The 19,907-nt window shown below is 41.7% G+C and overlaps 1 protein-coding gene and 1 non-coding gene across 2 annotated transcripts; one reads left to right on the forward strand and one right to left on the reverse strand.

Moving 5' to 3' along the window:
- The first annotated feature begins 392 nt into the window (after window positions 1-392).
- Window positions 393-463, forward strand: Trnag-gcc. The gene has a single exon. It is a non-coding gene; the product is annotated as a tRNA-Gly (tRNA).
- Window positions 464-3,435: 2,972 nt separating this feature from the next.
- Fcgr2a (Fc fragment of IgG receptor IIa) lies at window positions 3,436-11,621 on the reverse strand. Its single transcript, XM_010617124.3, has 6 exons — window positions 11,417-11,621; window positions 11,169-11,294; window positions 10,323-10,343; window positions 9,677-9,931; window positions 5,598-5,852; window positions 3,436-3,975 (listed from the first exon to the last, which is right to left on the reverse strand). The coding sequence occupies exons 2-6, from the start codon at window positions 11,251-11,253 to the stop codon at window positions 3,791-3,793; spliced, it is 801 nt and encodes a 266-aa protein (XP_010615426.1). The 5' UTR covers window positions 11,254-11,294; window positions 11,417-11,621; the 3' UTR covers window positions 3,436-3,790.
- Window positions 11,622-19,907: the final 8,286 nt, after the last annotated feature.

The raw sequence follows: 19,907 nt of genomic DNA on the forward strand, positions 1-19,907 counted from the left end.
GCGCGGGCGCCTGGGCCGGCCCTGTCGGCCTCCGACTCAGAGCTGCCGCCTAGAAGCACCGAGAAAGTTCCAGAGTCTCCCGGCCGACTCTCAAGGGCTCGGCTCTGGCCGAGGCAGTGAAGGCAGTGACCGCGGACAAGCTTTCCGCCTGGCTCTGGAAAGCTGGAGAGACTTTACCAGGCGAGCAGAGCCGCTGTCTCAAAGCCGGGAGTCCACACGGTCGCTTTAGTATTTTTTAAAAGTTTATCTTGAAAAAGCAAAAAGGGTGATTTTAAAATATAAACGTAATATTTTCGAAGCGGACTCAAAGCAATTGTCTGATTCGTCTGTGGAATGCAGCTAGATAACACAGTGCTACGAAGAGGCTACTTAAACAGCCTTCTCAGTCATTAGCATTGGTGGTTCAGTGGTAGAATTCTCGCCTGCCACGCGGGAGGCCCGGGTTCGATTCCCGGCCAATGCACACTGATGTTTTTCTATTTAGGCCTTAATTTCTCGATATTTTTCTATTTTAAAATTTGTAACACTTCAACATAAGAAAGAAACTGGTTAAAGGCCTTGGGTTATTTTGTCAGGTTCCTGCTCTTTAACGGCTTTCCTCAGAGAAGCCGGACAGCGCTGAAGTGAGGGAAGGCAACCTATGGGCAGAGGAGATACAGAGTCGCCAGATGCCGCTCCTGCAGTTTTTCGAGCCCTGTCTCCGAAATTGTATCCCTAGGGGCATCGTCCCCAGAGGCCCGCTGGAAAAGCACAGTGTGCATTTTAAGAGATGGTGTCATCGGGCAGTAAAGGCACACTAGTTCCCATTAGGTCTGTGGCCTTACGAACTGAGTCTTTCTCATTTCGCTTAATCCAAACTATTCCACTTGGGTTGTTTGGTGCTTAGCCTTTGACACATGGAATAAGCCCTTGAGGTAATGCCCCTAGGATTAAGCAATAAGAACTACAAGCTCTCCACTGAGGAGTTGAACCCCAGCCTCCCACAAGACAGGAAGGGTTACTAACCACTGTGCTAAGGAGAACAAGGCTAAAGCTGGCCACTAGAGAGCATTTGATATTTTCTGATAGTATATATTTAGCGTATCGAAGGAATGCATTATTTGCTTGATGCAAAGGAAAATTCTAATTTAAAAAAAAGATATTGAAATGTCCTGTTCTGTGTGTGTGGTTTTTTTGTTTTGTTTTGTTTCTCCAACAGATTAGAAGTCAGTGGATTCCATGGGCCTCTGAAGAGGGAGCTCTGTCAGGCTACTGAGGTCAGTTCTCTCCCAGTGTTCCGGTGAGAAAAAGCAGCAGTTGGCTACTAGAGAAATTAGCAGTACTGGGAAGGTGATCAGTCCAGGAAAGAAAATGTTTGAAGTATCAAATGAATGAATTCCACAGTGGAAAAATATCAAACTATCTTCAAAGAGACATAATCTACTTCATAACTCGAAGAGAGAGAGAAGTCAGGCCTAGGAGCCAGAATCAAGAAGGCCTGCAAGAGAAAGGGCTTCACCTCAGGAGAAAAAAGATTGCCTGGCCTGGGGATCCATGTGCTGGCTTGTTCAGGGACTACCTTGTCTGGGCTCTTCTGAAACGTTCTCCCTGCCTTCAGCAGCCTTAAGATCCTACTTAGTCGGCAGGGGATGTTGCTCAGTCATAAAGCAATTGCCTAGCATGTGTGATCCCATGTACACACAATTCCATGCACTTAACATCAAAAGTTGTGGCTAAAACTCTGAAGCAGGATATCAGTATTCATGGCCTCACACCATCACACTTTAATGAGTTTGTTTTCTGATGCTAGGGATGAAACTCAGCCTTCAAGGTTTAGAGAAGTCATTTAATTGCTCAGACTGGGCTGGAACCTGGCTATCCTCCTGCCTCAGACTCCCAGAGAGCTGGGATTACACCACATGAGGCCCAGTTTCTTTCTTTCTTCCTTCCTTCCTTTCTTTCTTTCTTTCTTTCTTTCTTTCTTTCTTTCTTTCTTTTCTTTTCTTTTTTTTTTGGTACTGGGGATCAAACTCTCGGGATCTTGTGCTTCTGAGGCAGGCAGCAGAACCACTGAGCTAAATTCCTGGACCTTCTTTGTTTTTTGACTGACCTTTTCACAGAGGTTTAAGGGTTCATAGGAGAGTTTATATATATGCAGTACAAATTTTGTACGTACACTTAAACATATCCATTTGTGTTTAGTAGCTTAGTTTGGTTATCTTTTAAAATAGATCAGACAGTAAAGTAATGGCAACACATTGTGAAGTGAAAGGATGCTTATCATCCAATATTGACCACAAAATTAAAGCAACTGTGGAATAAAATTTATAGCATGGTCCACACTATATGTGAAGATCTGTCACACCAACTACCTATATTTTTAACTTTATTATTATTAGTACATACTTGTTCTTTTTACTAGTACACACTTGTTATACATGTTCATCACATGCATCATAGGTCATTTTTATCTGCACAGAATACATCAAATACATCTTACCTATATGTTTTGGGGGTTTTGTTTTGTTTTGGTACCGGGTATCAAACTCAAGACTTTGTACTTGCCAGCATGCGCAGCATCACTGAGATATATCCCAGCCCATATCTGTATGTTTTAAATCAAGTCATTTCACTTATCTGTGCTAGAGCTTGTTTTTTGTTTTGTTTGTTTTTTGGTACTGGGGATTGAACTTGGGACCTTGCACTTGTGAGGCAGGCAGCGGCACCAGTGAATGACCTTGTTTCTAAGGATTTTCCAGGTTCAAAAGGTCTCTGATTTCAAATTTTTAAGAATTTATTCATTCCACAAATATTTGTTGAATGCTATATCATGTGACAGACACTGAACTAGGCTCTGAGTAAGTATATAGTGAACAAAATAGACAAAGGTTTCTCCTGGAGCTCATATTCAAATGGGAGCGGGGGGTCAAACAATAAACAAGAAAGCATACAGTACATCAGTTGGTGATAAGTATATTGTGAAAAAATAAAGCAGGTGAGGAGAATTAGTAGTATGATGAGGAGTAGAATCATTCTAAATGATCAAACAGAACCCACTGATAAGGGGACATTTGAGTAAAGTTCTAAATGGTATTGTCTTGGTCTAATTTCTGTTGCTATTACAAAACACCTGAGACTGGGTGATTGGTAAAGAAAATAGGTTTCTTTAGCTCACAGCTCTGGAGGCTAGTCCAAAATCAGGTGGCCACATCAGCTTAGCATCTGATGAAAGCCTTATGAGTTCCACGCCCAACAGAAACATGCAAGGGCAAACAGGGTATTGGGAAGAGAGAAAATAGCCAAACTGTCATGACAGCTACAGCTTTAATCCATGTGAGAGTTAAGCCCCAGAGACTCAAACACGTCCCCCTGGGCCTCATCTCCCAACACTGCTGCACTGAGGACCAAGCTTTAAAATGAATTGGAACCATTGGGGACACAAAGAAGCATGATATAGGTATCTATAAGAAATAACATTCCTGAAACAGGAAGTAGCAAAGGCTGTGTTGAAGCACAATTCATGTGTCTTTAAAAAGGACAAAAGTAACCAAAAATAAGCATGGCAAAGCAGTAGAAAATGAGATTAGAGAGACAATGAGGAGCAAGATCACGTTAGCATCTTGCAGAATACTGCAAAGGCTTTAGCTTTTACTCTAAGTGCAAGGGGAAGCTATCTAATGGCTCTAGCAAAGAAGTGACCAAAAAAAGGTCATTCCTTAGCCAAGGCTACTTTCAAGAAGGGGCTACAGGAGAAAGAAAAGTGTGTGGCCTACAAGATGTGGCTGTCACTGCCATTGTGTCACAGGAGAAATCATTTGTCCTGAATGTCCTTGTACCATCTGACTTCAGTCTTGCAGTCTGTCATTGACCTTTGAAGGTCTCTCTTCACAAAGAAATACAGCCCTGTGTCCACTGCAAACAGCAGTCCCATCACCAGGCAGAAAATGATTTGGTACCAAGGAGGAGAGATGGATGGAACTGGGATTGCCGGACCTCCTAGGAGAGAAAGAAATAGAGAAAATGATGGTCATTAAAATAAAGATTTGTAATAAACAGTGAGGTCCCCAGTTAGAGCCTTTGTGCCTTCACCCCAGCTAGGGGATTAAGGCCAAGTCAAGAGCAGATGGGTAAGCCAGGAAGTCTTCAGAGAATATCTCTGTCTCTCTGCATTCCCAAAAAAGCACTAAATTAGCATTTGCTAAAGGGCAATTATGGCACATCTGTCTGAATTCAGAGAAGACAAAGATTGGGGGTCACCTTGGTTTGGCGATTGCCATATGAAACACAGTTTAAAAGTTTTCTGCTGGGTTTGGTGGTGCATTCCTGTAATCATTGCACTCTGGGAGGCTAAGGCAGGAGGATTGCAAGTTCTAGCCTCACCTTGACAACTTAGTGATTTACTGAGACCTTGACTTGAAATAAAAAAAAAAAAAGAAATTAGGGGCAGGGGAGAAATGTACCTTAGTGCAAAGATCCTAGGTTCACTCTACAGAACCACACAAAAAAGTTTTCTTTGCAGCAGACTTCTTAAAGCCTTTAACATGCATTGTGAATATAAAAGGAGAACAGAGTATGCAGCATGTTGTACATCAATTTCACCCCAGAGCCCTTCATTTCAAAAGGAATTACATGACTGGGGAACTACAGAATCCACATCAGTGGATCTTCACTCCCTAATGCCTCTCAGCCTAGGACTCCAACACCAGTCCCTCATAAGTACCTTGTGATGCTTCCTGAACAGGCATCACAAAGATTACCTAATGCAAATTTTTTCAATAATAGACATGGGCCTAGTTCTTTGTGGGTGGAGAAGTATTTCCCAAGTTCACACAGCTGCCCTGAGCTGCAGTTTGAGCTTAGGCTGAGAGGTCATTAGGCAGACACAAGCCTCAGAATCCTACAGGTAGAGGGATATGAAACTAAGAGGAGTGGTTGAAATGAGGTGGAAAAGAGGGAGCGTGATTGTGTCTGGTAGATGTATTTGTGGAGAAGAAAAGATATCTTCTGGGGCTGGGGATTTATCAGTGGCACTGTGCCTGCCTTATGAGTAAAAGGTCATGAGTTTGATCCCCAGTACCAAAAAGAAGAAGAAGAAAAAAAAAAAAAGAAAGAAAGAAAGAAAGAAGAAAAGATACCACCTGTTAAAACTGAGTGAGGGGCCAGTGATTTAGCTCAGTGGTTCTGCTGCCTGCCTTGCAAGTGCAAGGTCCTGAGTTACAGCCCAGATTCACAAAACAAAACTGAGTGAATGACATCAATTTGTTTGTTTTTTTGTTGGTTTATTTTTTGAGACAGGGTTTCACTATGTATTTGAGACTGACCTGGAACTCACTATGTAGTCCAGGCTGGTCTCAAACTCACAGTGATTCTCCTGCCTCAGCCTCCCGAATACTGGGATTACAGGCGTGTGCCACCATGCCCGGCTGTGAATGACATCTATTCCCATAACCCCTGCGAAACAAACTGGTTCACAGCTGCACATCCGCACAGCGGTCAGGTTAGCTAGAACTCTGACCACTCCGGAGAATGCCAATTACCAAAGCCTAAAAAGGATCAGTAATTCCCTCTCTAAGCAGCCTTTCAAAGCCTAAAGCTCCTTCAACAGCCCTGGCTCCTACCTTGGACAGTGATGGTCACAGGCTGTGATTTGTGGGATGTCTGTGCTATATGTCCTGTGCAGTGGTAATCACCACTATGACTGTGGTTTGCTCGTGGGATAGAGAACTTGCTATTGAAATTGAAAAATCTTTTGGCTACTCCATTGTGGTAGAATGTGACCTTTGCCAATGGCCTGTCACGCCAGCTGTGGCACCGCAGCGTGATGTCTTCCCCCTCCTGGAACACCAGCTGTGGGGTCTGGAGCAGCAGCCAGTCTGGAAGAAACACAGGGAGAAAAGTTTCCAAGGATGAGATACAAGGCCTTTGCAGAAGCTCAGGGCTGTGTGACTCAAAGAGCTTGAAAGAATACTGGGCAGCTGCTTCAGGGCAGGTGTGATTGTTCTTTTACTGGGAAAATGTGGGTTTTTGCCTGTGGGATCTCTGAAGTATCTCTGGAGTATCCAGAAGTTCCAAAGATGAAGAGCAGGTATTTTTAAATGTTTTTGAAGAATGTAAAACACTATAATTACATAGGGAAATTAGTGCATTTCAGTAACTGTAAAAGTTACTGAACAGGATCTGAAACATTTGATTTTTTTTTTTTTTTGTACCAGGAATGGAACTCAGGACCTTGCACTTTCAAGGCAGGCACAGTACCACTGAGCTAAATCCCTAACCCCATGAAACATTTGATTTCTTATGGATACAGAATTTGTTGTCTGGAGATTACTAATCTAATCATCACTCTCAAAAACATTTAGGAAGTGAGCCAAGAGGCTATTAATGGTATTAGCAGTGAAGTAGAGTAAAACAGTCTATTGTAGTCCATTCAGGCTGCTATAACAAACTAGTATAAACAGGGTGGCCTATAAACAACAGAAATGTATTTATCACAGTTCTGGAGACCTGGAAGTCTAAGATCAAGGTGCCAGCAGCTTTTGCATCTGGTAAGGGCCCTCTTCCTGGTTTGTAGAACTGAAGTTTGTAGAACACAGCCTCCTGTGAGCCTCTTTTTTTGAGGGGTGAGGGGCTCTTTTATAAGGAATCTACTCCCATTCATGACTCCATGCTCATGTAGGTAAATCACTTCCCCAAGGGCCCTATGTCCTCATACTGCCACCTTAGAGGTTAGGATCAACATATGAATCTTAGGGGATATCAGCATTCAAGGTCAGGGCCCTGGGATATAGCTTAGTGGTAGAGTGTTTGACTAGCATGTGTGAGGCCCTGGTTTTGATCCTCAACACCATACAAAAAACATTCAAAATTGCTCTTCATCCCCATAAGAAATGAAAATGTATGACTATTTGAATTCAATGTTCAGTTATGGCTCTGAACACAAAGTTCACTAAAGAAAGTTTTAAAGTTAGTCAGTTCTCCTTCCTTTACTATAAACACTCTTGTTCCCAGCCTCCCCTCTCTTCATTGATGGCAGAATAATCGGGCTTCAAAATTCAACTACTTTGAGCCAGCTGTGGTGGCACATGCCTGTAATCCCAGCACTCAGGAGGCTGAGGCAGGAGGATCGCTGTGAGTTTGAGACCAGCCTGGGATACATAGTGAGTTCCAGGTCAGACTCAATTACATAGTGAGACCCTGTCTCAAAAAAAAAAAAAATTCAACTACTTTGGAGGTTAAGTCTTAACAAATGCATTAACAAACTCACTAGAGAAGAAACGCAAATTACTTTGTTACAGAAATAAATACCTCAATTTATTCTTTCCTACTTAAATGAAAATTCATTTATGAGAACAGTATTCTGGATATGAGAGGCGAGATAGTGTTAGTGAGACAGCATGACAGAAATCTAAAGTCAGGATTCTTATTTTGGCTCCTGTCATGAGCTGTGCGTGTCCTCAGCTTAAATTCCTTCTACAACAGAAGTACAGAGTTAGGTGGTTTCTCTCTAGCAACTCTTTGGACCTAAGTTTTGTTGTGTACAATTTTACATTTTCATAGGAAAAGGCAGAAGTATGATCTCTCTCCGGAGAGGAAAGGGTACAAAGAGCAGAGGTGAGTAGCTGCGATGTTACTGGGCAGGTTTTTTAGTTTAACCCAATATTTATTTCTTTGTTTATTTTGCAGTGCTGGGTATCAAACCTTCTAGCCAAATGCTCTATCACTGAACTATACCTCAGCCCCTTTTCCTCTTTCACGAGAGCACCATCCACAAAAAGTGACTCCACACGAGAATCTCTCTGATACAGGGAGTCTTGAAGGGCCATTTTGAAAAACTGCCTTCTTTGTATTACAGAAGAAAGTCTAAAGCATTAGATGCTTACATGTACCACCTACAGGGTTTCTGCATCAAGTTACAGCTGAAATAAATTATTCGTATTTTCAGATGTTGGAATGAGGAAGAAATAGTATAGGAGTAGTTTCCTCTCAGAATCTATTAAACTGTATACTACTTCATATTTATGTAAACTACATTAGATAGTGTGATTCCTTGCATTATAATCATCTCATAACTTATATGATGGAATACTACTCAGCCATTAAAAGAATTAAATCCCAGGTTGGGGATTTAGCTCAGTGGTTTTAGTGCCTGCCTTGCAAGCTCAAGGTCCCAAGTTCGATTCCTGATACCAAAAAAGATAAAAGAATAAAATCCTGCCATTTGCAACAATATGGGTGGGAGTGGAGGGCATTGTGTTTTGTTTTTGGTTTTTGGTACAGGGGATTGAACTCAGGTCCTTGCGCTTGCAAGGCAGGCGGCTGAACCACTGAGCTAAACCCCTGGCCCCTGGAGATCATTATGTTAAGTTAAATGAAACAAGCACCTTGGGGAAAAGACAAGTATTATATAATCACAATCATATACAGAATACTTTTTAAACGGTTGGTTTCACCAGGCATAGCGGTGCACACCCGTAATCCCAGAACTCGGGGGGGGGGAGGCTGAGGCAGGAGGATCACCTCTAGCTCAAGGCCAGCCTGGGCTAATACTGAGGCCCTGTCTCAAATAAACTTAGATAAATAAATAAATAAAAATAAAAGGTGGATTTCCTACAAGTTGAAAGTTGAATGGTGGTTAGCAGAGGGTAGTGAGAGGAGTGGGGAGGAAGGAATGGGGAGAGATTAATCAATGGCTATTGAGGTACAGTTCGCTATGAGCAAGATGTTCTGTGTGCTGTGGCACAGTAGGGTGCCTATCATGTACCACATATTCCACCAAGCTAGAAGAAAAGATTTTGAATATTTTCCCCATCGAGAAAGGACAAATCATTTGAGGAGATGAATTATGCTTAACCTGATTTAAACATTATACAATGTACATCAAGCCATGACATCGTACCGCTAATACACATAATGTTTGGGTATCACCTGAAAAAATTTAATTTTTACCAAAACCATCGCATGAATTTTCATCACATTCAGGAATAAAAGTCAAGGTCATCGCAACAGCTTATCAGCCTCCACACCTCTGACCAGACTGTTTTCCCTGCTTGGGGTTCCAGCCTCTGGCCTCCTGCGCTCCTGGCAGAATGGCTTCTTGGCAGAGTGATCGCCTCACATTTGACAGGGGGACTCCCACTGGGGGCCTTTACAGGTCTATGCTCCCCGCATTACAGCAGGGTGCTTTTGTGAAGTACGGGCCTCCTTCTGCTCTCTCACACCCAGCTGCCTGTTTGTGGCCTTGCAGCCCTCTTGCTCAATCAGGACTGAGGTAAAAACAATCTAATATATGCTGAGGAAATTCTAAGCAAAGGGGTGGGTGAAAAGGGAAATGAGGTGCCATCGGTAGTTGTAGTGCGCTGGGAAACGGAGGCAGGGGGGATCACAAACTAGAGCCTAATCTGAGCATGTTAGCAGTTTAGTGAGAACCTGTCCGGCTGGGGATATAATTGAGTGCAAAGGCTTTATTTCAATCCCTGGTACTGCAGGACAAGGAAAGGAAAGGGAGGGAAAGAGGGAAAAGAGAGGAGAGGAGAGGGGAGAGGAGAGGAAAGGAAAAGAAACACACACCGTAAAACCGTACCGAGCACGTCAGAGTGGTGTTTCCCAGAAATCAGGCCAGCCCCCTTTCCTGCCAACATCCGCCGCGTCAGCAGGTTGCCCTCTCCTGGTCCTCCCAGCCCCCCTGTCCTCTACTGACCCGAAATCACGTTCAGAAGCACAGGGTCGCTAAGGCTGGTCCCGCCCTGCTGGCACCGGTACTCTCCACTGTTATTCGTTTCCGCGGTGAACCTGTAGCTGGGCTGGACCTGGGCGGGGATGGGGCTCCCGCTGTGGACCCACTGGGTGGAGTGGTCCCCAGGCCCGCGGGCCCCCTCACAGGTCAGTGTCACGTGGTCTCCCCGGAGCACCTGGATCCATGGGGGCTCGCGTCTCACCACAGCCTTTGGGAGATCTGTGGAGATGCGGAGAGCAGAAAGGAATGTGAATAATTAACTTTAGAGGGATGGTGGATTGCGAAGGAGCCGTGTTGTGTGTCTAGTTAAAGCACATACAGCAGCTTCGCTCTCTGGACTCTTCGGTGGATTTGGAAGGAATCTTTCTAAGAACCGATCCCAGGCTCTACTGAAATAGGGGCACTGCCCATGATGAACCGAAACCTGACTCTTCCATACCAGAGATAGAGCTCAGGACCTTACACTTGCGAGGCAGACACGGTGCCACTGAGCTAAATCCCTGGCCCGAATCCTGAGTTTTGGTGGCAGGCTTTTCCTTACAAAGTAAATACAGTGTCTTACTGTGAGGAAATAGTACCATCAAAACAAGAACACAAAAAGCAAACTCACCAGTTTGCCTTTCTGCAGAAGCTGTAAAAAAGAGAAGAGGGTGGATCAACACAAAGCAATAGAGGAAGATAACACATTTAAACTGGCCCTAGTCACACACACAAACACACGCACATGTGCACATACACGCGTATAATCCTAGCACTCTGGGAGGCTGAAGCAGGAAGATTGCAAGTTTGGGCCCAATTTGAGAAATTTAGCAAGATCCAATCGCAAAACAAATTTCTTAAGAGGACTGGGGATGTAGTTCAGTGTGAAAGCTCTAGGTTCAATCCCCAGCACACGAATGTGTGTGTGCACGCGCGCACACACACACACACACACACCCCAAAAGGAAAGAGGCAGGGTAGAGGAGGTGATTTGGGCTCCTTCTTTCCCCGTTACCCTTTCCAAGAGCATATTTGGCCAGTTGTGCTGGCATACACCTGTAATCCCCAGCACTCGGGAAGCTGACGCAGGAGGATCATAGAGAGTTCAAGGTCAGCCTGGGTTACACAGTTCAAGGTCAGCCTGAACTATATAGTGAAACCCTGTCTTAAAAAAAAAAAAGAGCCTATTTGCAGTTAATTTCCTCAGTGTTTTTTTTTCCTTACCCTCTCTTTCCCCATGACCTGACTACAAGTAATATGAGTGTCTGGAGCACCGGGAGCTTCTCAAGGATTGTGAAAGTCTCTCCAAAGTCTGACTTTAGGAATCATGGAAGCTGTAGGAATTCAGGGTCCTCTCTTCCCTTTGTCTGTCCCTAGCTTTGAGGGCCCACGCCTCCTTCTCCTTACAACACTGTCCCTGGAGTCCAGGCAGTAGGAATAGCTGAAATGTCCCTCTTCCAAAATGACCTCTACTCACCCAACAGCAGCAAAATTGTCAGTGGTTGAAACAGCCATCGGCCTCGAGGATATACATTCTGAAACATTTGAGTCTTCAAAGTCATCTCAGATCTGGGCCAGAGTCCAGTGAGGGTTAGGAGATGAGCTTAAGAAAAGAGGAAGGAAATTGTTTCATATTTTTGTACATAAGTCATCAGTCACCAGATTCTCTTTCTGCTAACAAGGCATTACCAAATCAAGGAGTGAAGCTTGCTTTACAGTAAATACCTCTATCACGTAACCCCTCGGCTTCTTGGTGAGGAAACGTGGAGACACCAGGAAGGAGACCTAAGGCTGGAGCCCAGGTCCTGGGTCCCAGTTCAGTGCTGTTCCCACTCCACTTCCTGTTTGCTCACTGGCCAGTACAGAAGTTCCACAGAAGCTTCAACTCAGACAAATCTTCTAAACCGTCAATCAAAGAATCAATGTTAAGACAACAAAATAGGGTAATCGTCTTCGGGAAACATTCAGGCCAAGAAGGTCTCTAAATATACCCCAGGTGAGACTACCCTCCCTGCCCATACATAAATCTTTTAGTGCAAGATATAAATTTGGTGTGTTTTTGCCATAGGATGTTCTGTTCAAGCAATGTAACAGTTTGTGCTGCATGCCATTTGCACCCAAGGTTTCTGTTAACTCCGCCCACCCACCTCAATGAGCATGCTTACCTGGTAGGTGTGCTCACCCTCCATCCCTGAAGATCTCTATATAAGGTTGCTTGCATTGCCGTTCAGGGCTCAGACTTGAGAGTACGAACTCCTCCGAGTCCCTTCGTCTCTCTGAGTGCCTTTCGACTTCTTTGCTGCCAGAGACCTACAGATAGTCATAACACTAGCTAAAAAGCTGAGCTGTCACACTTCTCTGTAACACTATGATCTGTGCCTTTATCAGAAACAAAAACATGGATACAAAGACAGACCCATACACAATGAAAATGCCACGTGAATCTTACAGTCCTATGCCACAAGCCAAGGTACTACGAAAAGCAACAAAGAGGGCCGGGGATTTAGTTCAGTGGTTCTGCTGCCTACCTCGCAAGAACAAGGAGGGTTCAATACCCAGTACCAAAAAAAAAAGCAACAAAAAGAGCTCTGGACCAGATCTTTACCTTCAGTCTTCAGAGCATGGGTCTGCATATACACTGAGCCTAACTTCTAGCCTCTAGAACTATAAGACAAAAAACTTCTGTTGTTACACGGGGTGTAGTGGCACACACCTGTAATCCCAGCATTTGGGAGGCTAATGCAGGAGGATTGGTGAGAGTTAAAGGCCAGCCTGGACTACATAGTGAATTTAAGGCCAGCCTAAATTGCAGAGTGAGACTCTGTCTCAAAAAGTTAAAAAAAAGTGTTACAGTTGGGGCCTGGATGTCTCCCCAGAGCCTCATGCAGTCAGAGGTAGGTGAATCTGGAATGTTCAGAGGCTGCGATCCAGGGAGTGTGGTTACTAAACCACTCCACGTGAGTGGTTTAGCCCCGCCCTAATCCCGGTAGTCTGGGCAGGATAAAGGAGGCAGAAAGAGCGGTGCAGCTCTCTCTCGTTGCCTTGGCCACCTTGTGTATGTAGTTTCTCCTCTCTGAGGCCTGTCTGCCAAAACAAAATAAGGAAACAAAACGTCTGTCATTTAAACCACTCTGTTTATGCTATGCTATTATGGCAACCCTGGAAAATTAATAATTGGGGTAAGCAAAAAATATTATAAAAATTAAATTTACCTGTTCCTTTTACTGTGTTAAATGTGGTTACTAGAAAATTTGATTCTTTATTTTTCTACTGGACAGTACTAGTGTACTTGGCAGTATTTATCCTGCCAGACTTACCAAAGAGCTATTTCTTCTCTCCCAGGCCTTCCTGTAGTAATGCTGGTCTATTCCACAGCCAGTGGAATAATAAGAAAAGTCAATCTATAATCTATATAAGCAATTGGACTTTAAACTTGTGCCTCCCCCTCCACAACACAGGACTGATCCTCGTAACTGCTAGGCAAGCACTCCAAGCTTTACATCCCCAATCCTTTTTTAATATGTTATTTTGAGACAAGGTCTCACTAAATTGACCTTCCAGGTCTCACATTTGGGATCCTCCTGCCTCAGCCTCCCTGGTAGCTGGAATTACAAGTGTGTACCATCATATTCAGTTTAAATTTTTTCATTCTTCCTGTGCTAAAGCACAGAACAGGCTAAGAAATTGCTCTACCAGAGCTTCATTTCTTTCAGCACTCACACTCCTCTCTTGAGTGTGTCCTGTGTCTTCCCCTAATAAATCCTTCTCACACCTCTTTAAAAAGAAAAGATGACCTGGGGATTTAGTTCAGTGGTTCCTATGCGTGCCTTGCAAGTGCAAGGGCCCAAGTTCAATCTCCAGTACAAAAAAAAAAAAAAAAAAAAAAAAAAAAAAAAAAAAAAAAAAAAAAGAAAGAAAGAAAAGAAAAAAAGGAAAGCTAAAAAGAAAAGAAAGTGTTCTAACACTGAGCTACATTATCAGACCTCAAATTCCTCCTGATAATCTATTTAGATGAGTTCTCTTGCTTTGACACTTGATACTCTTCTGAATACAATTCTTAGTTTTCCCTTTAAATCCATAAACTTCCAGTCATAGACTCTCTTCATGCTGCTGAGGCTGTTTTCAAGCTCTGGGCTCAAATGATTCTCCTGCCTCAGCCTCCCAAATGCTGTGACTATAAGCACAGGTCACTATACTTTGCTGCCATACTTTTTTTTTTCCAGCAGAGTATTGAACTCAAAACCTTAACACTGCTGCATCCCCAGCCCTTATTTTTTATTTTAAATCACAGTCTCATTAAGTCATTGAATTTCCCAAGATGGAATTGAACTTGCAATCCTCATACCTCAGCCTCCCAGAGTGCTGGGATTGCAAACATGCACCACTATGCCTAGCTAGTCATAGACATTTTTTGCTATCAATTTAACATCTACTCATCCATCCTGATTTGTAGGTCCATATCAATTGGACTGGCCTGCTTTATTTTGAAACTAGGGAGAACTAAACAAATGCTATATTATTCAAAAATCAGTCATTCTGTGAGAACATTCACATTGTTCAATGAGCTACAGTGAATAAACTTCACCTCAATCACTTTGATTTTTTTTAGGCAAATACCATCATGATGGTACTTAATAATACCAAACTTCAGGAATTAGATTGCTGATTCACCTGTAAGTTGATGAAAATATACCATGTTCTTTAAATTGGCCTGCAAGAAGTTCCTCTTCCTATTTCCTAATGAAAGAAAATTTATCTGTCAACCCTAAACACTAATACACGAGGTTAAATAAAATATATTATTAAAAATAAATTTTAGGGGCTGGGGATTTAGCTCAATGGTTCTGGCACCTGCCTCACAAGGGCAAGGACCTAAATTCAATCCCCAGTACCCCACCAAAAAAAACAAACAAACAAATAAAAAAGCAAGTGAAATTGGAGCCAGGTGTAGTGGTGCATGTCTGTAATCCCAGCACTCGGGAGGCTGAGGCAGGAGGATTGCTGTGAGTTCAAGACCAGCCTGGGCTATATAGTGAGTTCCAGGCGAGTCTCAACTACATAGTGAGAGCCTGTCTCAAAAAAACAAAAAAACAAACAAACAAAAAAATAAATAAATTTTAGGAGATTCAGGAAAGCAGCTGGCTCAGACATCAGATCTCCCTCACTCCAGCCTGCCTGGGCTGGTCCATGGGTCTGGGTAGCCACACCCTCCCCTGCGGGTGCCATTGCTGCTCCAGCACCAGGAGGGTAGTTCCCCCCACCAGATCTCCTGATTGTGTCAGTCCTTGAACCCACTCCACAGAGGCATGGCTGGTTATAAAGGGTAATTTTCTGAGCTCCCAAATTTGAGCATCATTAAAGAAGGGGTGGGGAAAACCTGTGGTAGAACTGTCTGGAGTTCAACCCTGCAGGAGGTCGGGGAGCTCAGTTTGGGCCTTGCAACCGAGGTCAGTCTGCTTCATGGGGGTCTGCCATTGGCTAGCTGAAATAGGTGGATTCGTTTCTGTGCATGACTGCACATGATGTGTATTATGGAAGTGGGGATGTAGTCTGAAAGAGGCCCTTCAAAGTCATTTTTTGTCCTTTTCTTTCTTTTCCTCATTCCACTCTGTAAGTTCTTTTTTCTGTCCTCTTTCACCAACTCAGTCTCTTGCTCCACCATGTCATCCCTCATCTCCCTTTCTGTTCATGCTCCTGCCCTGACTCAGATTTCTTCTTTTATCATTTTTTCTTTTTTCTTAATGTTCTGTTTTTCTATCATTGTGCCTCACTCAAGGGTCAGTAGTTTCAAGGGAAAGTGAGCCCCTATTGCTGTTAAGGGGATATATTCTTGTCCTTATACTTGCACTCTGTCTATCCCTTTTGAGTTTAGCAGTTTCCTAAAGATTGTGTGGTCATTCTGTGTCCTCTGGCTTCACTTGAAACCTTGTCCAGTTCTTTTACTTATTTAATCTCTTTGTCCTAATTCTGTCTAGGCCCCTATCCTAAATGGTAAATATGCTATGTTGAGGAGTTTGTTCACTGCAAACATATTTTGGGCTGCTTCTTGATTTTAATTTAATTCACATGGTTTGGGGGTGATGGATTAATGACTACCACAAGTGGTCAATTTGCAGGTGGTGATTGATCTTATTGTGTTGCTGATTATATTGACAGGGATAAAGGATAGGGATTGATTTGACAAGTTGTTTTCTCTGATATTGTAAAAGTGAGAATGTCTATGAGTCATTAAAGAATCAAAGGCTGGGGCACAACAATATCAGGAAGATTTAATGACCCAGAGATTGAATCAAGGACAACCCAACAACAAAAATTAAAATGAGAAAACACTTAAGCAAGACACAAAGACAGACTTCCAGTTCACCAATGGCAAACAGTAGGGCAAAGGAGGATAAAAAGTCTGATAGTGAACCACCAGGACACTCAGAACTCACAGCACAGGAAGTAACAAAACAAATCAGTCAGGGGCCAGGGATTTAGCTCAGCGGTTCAGTGGCCTGCCTTGCAAGTGCAAGGACCCAAGTTCAATCCCCGGTACCAAAAAAAAAATAAAAATAAAAAAAAAAACCAGATCAATCAGACTCTAGGAAGATTCAAAACAGAAATAATTTCCCAGACAAGCATAGAGATGGTGGGCAAAATGAAAGTCATGATTCGAGACTCTAGAACAGAAACTGACAAAAAAATAGATGAGCTCAGAACCATAATAGAAGCCATGAAGGCCCAGCATAAGAAATGGAAACAATGAACACCTAACATAGGAAAGAAATGGAATCCATTAAACAGATTCAAACAGATACCCAGGAGATTAAAAACTCTACTGAAAGTGTATGCAACAGAATAAAAGAATGCGAAGATAGAATCTCAGGTATAGAACATAGGATCTCAGACAGTGACCATGAAAAGAGAGGTCTCTTAAAAACAGTAAGGTATCATGAGAAATTGATCCAACAAATCCTAGATGATGCAAAGAAGAATAACATAAGACTGATAGGAATCCACGAAGTAGCAGGAGAAAATGCAAATGACTTTTAAAAAGCTGTTCACAGAATTAATGACAAACAACTTCCCAAACAGAGGGGAAGAATTTGACCTACAGATAAGTGAGGCATATAGGACTCCAACTAGCCATGATAAAAAAAAAAATCTACATCTAGACATATAATAATCAAGATCCCAGAAACCCAACAGGAGTACAAAATACTACAAGCAGTAAGAGAAAAGAAACAAATCACATGCAAAGGAAAGCCCATCAGAATCACAGCAGACTTTTCAGATCAAGGAGAGCCTGGAGTGAGTTATTTCAAATCCTAAAAGAAAACAACGTCCAACCTAGACTGATGTATCCTGCAAAACTCTCTTTCAAAATGGATGGGGAAATAAGATACTTCCACGACAAAGAACACCTGAGAAAACTTCATGAGTACCAAAGCAGCACTGCAAGGAATTCTAAACAATATTCTAGAAAAAGACAACGAAGGCAACAACACCATGAGGCCCAACAGAGCAAATCAAATAGCCAAGGCAAGAAACTAAAAGGAGAGGGCAAAAAATTAAAAAGTCAACAAAAGGACAATAAGAAATCAGTACATATCAGTTATAACCATCAATGTCAATGGCCTCAATTCATCAATCAAGAGAAATAGATTGGCAGAATGGATTAAGAAGCAAAATCCAATAATATGTTGTATACAAGAAACACACCTAGTGCAAAAAGAAGTCCATAAACTGAAAGTGAAAGGGTGGAAAACAATTTTCCACGTGACAGGAGCAAGGAAGCAGGGGTAGCAATCTTATTCACAGACAAAGTAAATTTCAAACCAAAACTGATTAAGAGAGACAAAGAAGGCCACTACATCCTTGTAAAGGGAACAATTCCAGAGGAAGAAATGACAATCATAAACATATATGCACCAAATATAAATGCCTCCAACTATATAAAACAAATATTAAATAACATGAAAAACCAAATAAACACTAATACAGTTGTAGTGGGGGATGTAAATACCCCACTATCACAAATAAACAGATCATCTAGGCAAAAAATCAACAATGAAATACTAGAACTCAACCAAGCTTTTGAATGCATGGACTTATTAGACATCAATAGAGTGCTCCATCCCACAAAATCAGAATATACATTCTTTACAGCTGCACATGGGTCATTCTATAAGATAGATCACATAGTAGCTCACAGAACATTTTTTAATAAATGCAAAAGAATTGAAGTTATTCCCTTGTATTATCAGATCACAGTGCAATAAAACTGGAGATCAATAGTATAAGAAACCGTAGGAACTTCACAAACACATGAAAATTGAACAACACTCTCCTGAACAATCAATAGATCACAGAGGAAATTAAAGAAGAATTCAGACAGTTTTTAGAAAGAAACGAAAATGCCAATACAACATACAGGAATCTATGGGACACAATGAAAGCAGTTCTATGTGGAAAATTCATAGCACTGAATGCCCACACTAGGAAAACAGAGCAAGCTCAAATAAACAACCTAATGATGAATCTTAGACTCCTAGAAAAACAAGAGCAAGAAAAACCCAAAGCTCGAATAAGAAAGGAAATTATAAAGATTAGAGCAGAAATTAATGCAATGGAAACTAAGAAAATGATACAAAAAATAAATGAATAGAAGAGTTGATTTTTTGAAAGAATTAATAAAACTGATAAACCCTTAGCAAACCTTATCAAAAAAAGGAAAGAAAGGGCTCAGATCCATGCAATCTGGAATGAAAAAGGCAAAGTCACAACAGATCCAAGAGAAATCCAGAGGATCACTAATACCTACTTTGAGAACCTATACTCTAATAAAATGGAAAACACAGAAGAAATGGACAGATTTCTAGATACTTATGAATTGCCAAAGTTGAACAAATATAAAAACGTTTTAAACACCCCAATTACAATCAGTGAAATTGAAAATGTAATTAAAAACTTACCAACAAAGAAAAGCCCAGGTCCTGATGGATTCACTGCTGAATTTTACAAGACATTTAGAGAAGAACTACTGCCATTACTCTTCAAACTTTTCAATGAAATTGAAAGGGAAGCAATACTTCTAAATTCATTCCTGGAAGCAAGTATCACTTTGATTCCCAAACCAGGGAAAGATGAAACTAAAAAGGAGAACTACAGACCAATCTCCTTAATGAATATAGATGCAAAAACCCTCAATAAGATACTAGCAAACAGAATACAGAGGATCATCAAGAAGATCATACATCATGACCTAGTCAGATTTATTCCAGGGGTGCAAGGATGGTTCAACATATGTAAATCAATAAATGTAATACACTATATTAACAAAGTCAAGGACAAGAACCGTATGATCCTCTCAATAGATGCAGAAAAAGCATTTGACAAAATTCAACACCCATTCATGATAAAAACTCTGCAAAAAATTGGAATAGATGGTCTATATCTCAACTTAATAAAGGCTATCTATGAAAAACCAAGAGCCAACATCATATTAAATGGCCAAAAACTGAAAACTTTCATGTTAAAATCAGGAACAAGACAAGGATGCCCACTATCACTGCTCCTCTTCAATATAGTTCTGGAAACATTAGCCATAGCAATTAGATAAGAGAAAGAAATTAAAGCAATAAAGATAGGAAAGGAAGAAGTTAAAGTGTCATTATTTGCTGACAATATGACACTCTACATTGAAGACCCAAAAACTCCACCAAAAAACTTCTTGACTTAATTGACACTTTTAGCAGAGTAGCAGGATACAAGGTCAACACCCAAAAATCAATAGCCTCTTGTACACAAATAACAGACTCACTGAGAGAGAAATTAGGGAAACAATTCCTTTCACAATAGCACCCAAAAAATGAAGTATATAGGAATCAATTTAACAAAAGAAGCAAAAGACCTCTACACTGAAAACTACAGAACTGAAAAAAGAGATCGAAGAGGATATAAGAAAATTGAAAGATATTCCCTGCTCCTGGGTAGGAAAAATCAACATAGTGAAAATGGCCATACTACCAAAACTGCTATACAGATTCAGTGCAATGCCAATTGAAATTCCAACACTATACTTCACAGAACTAGAAAGAAGAATCCAAAAATTCGTTTGGAACCATAAGACACCTAGAATAGCAAAAGCCATCCTATGCAACAGACACATGGCAGCAGGTATAACAATTCTCAATTTGAAACTATACTACAAAGCCACTGTGATAAAACAGCA

The sequence above is a fragment of the Fukomys damarensis genome, unplaced genomic scaffold (genome assembly GCF_012274545.1).
Source record: "Fukomys damarensis isolate Sample0158 unplaced genomic scaffold, DMR_v1.0_HiC HiC_scaffold_19, whole genome shotgun sequence".
NCBI classification, from domain to species: domain Eukaryota; kingdom Metazoa; phylum Chordata; class Mammalia; order Rodentia; family Bathyergidae; genus Fukomys; species Fukomys damarensis.

Excerpts from the sequence above, each read along its gene's own strand:
- Fcgr2a (XM_010617124.3), bottom strand. The coding sequence starts at position 11,253 with ATGACTTTGAAGACTCAAATGTTTCAGAATGTATATCCTCGAGGCCGA. Across the intron at positions 9,932-10,322 it reads TTCTGCAGAAAGGCAAACTG|ATCTCCCAAAGGCTGTGGTG; the intron begins GTGAGTTTGCTT and ends GCATCTCCACAG. Across the intron at positions 5,853-9,676 it reads GCTTCTGAACGTGATTTCGG|ACTGGCTGCTGCTCCAGACC; the intron begins GTCAGTAGAGGA and ends TGTTTCTTCCAG.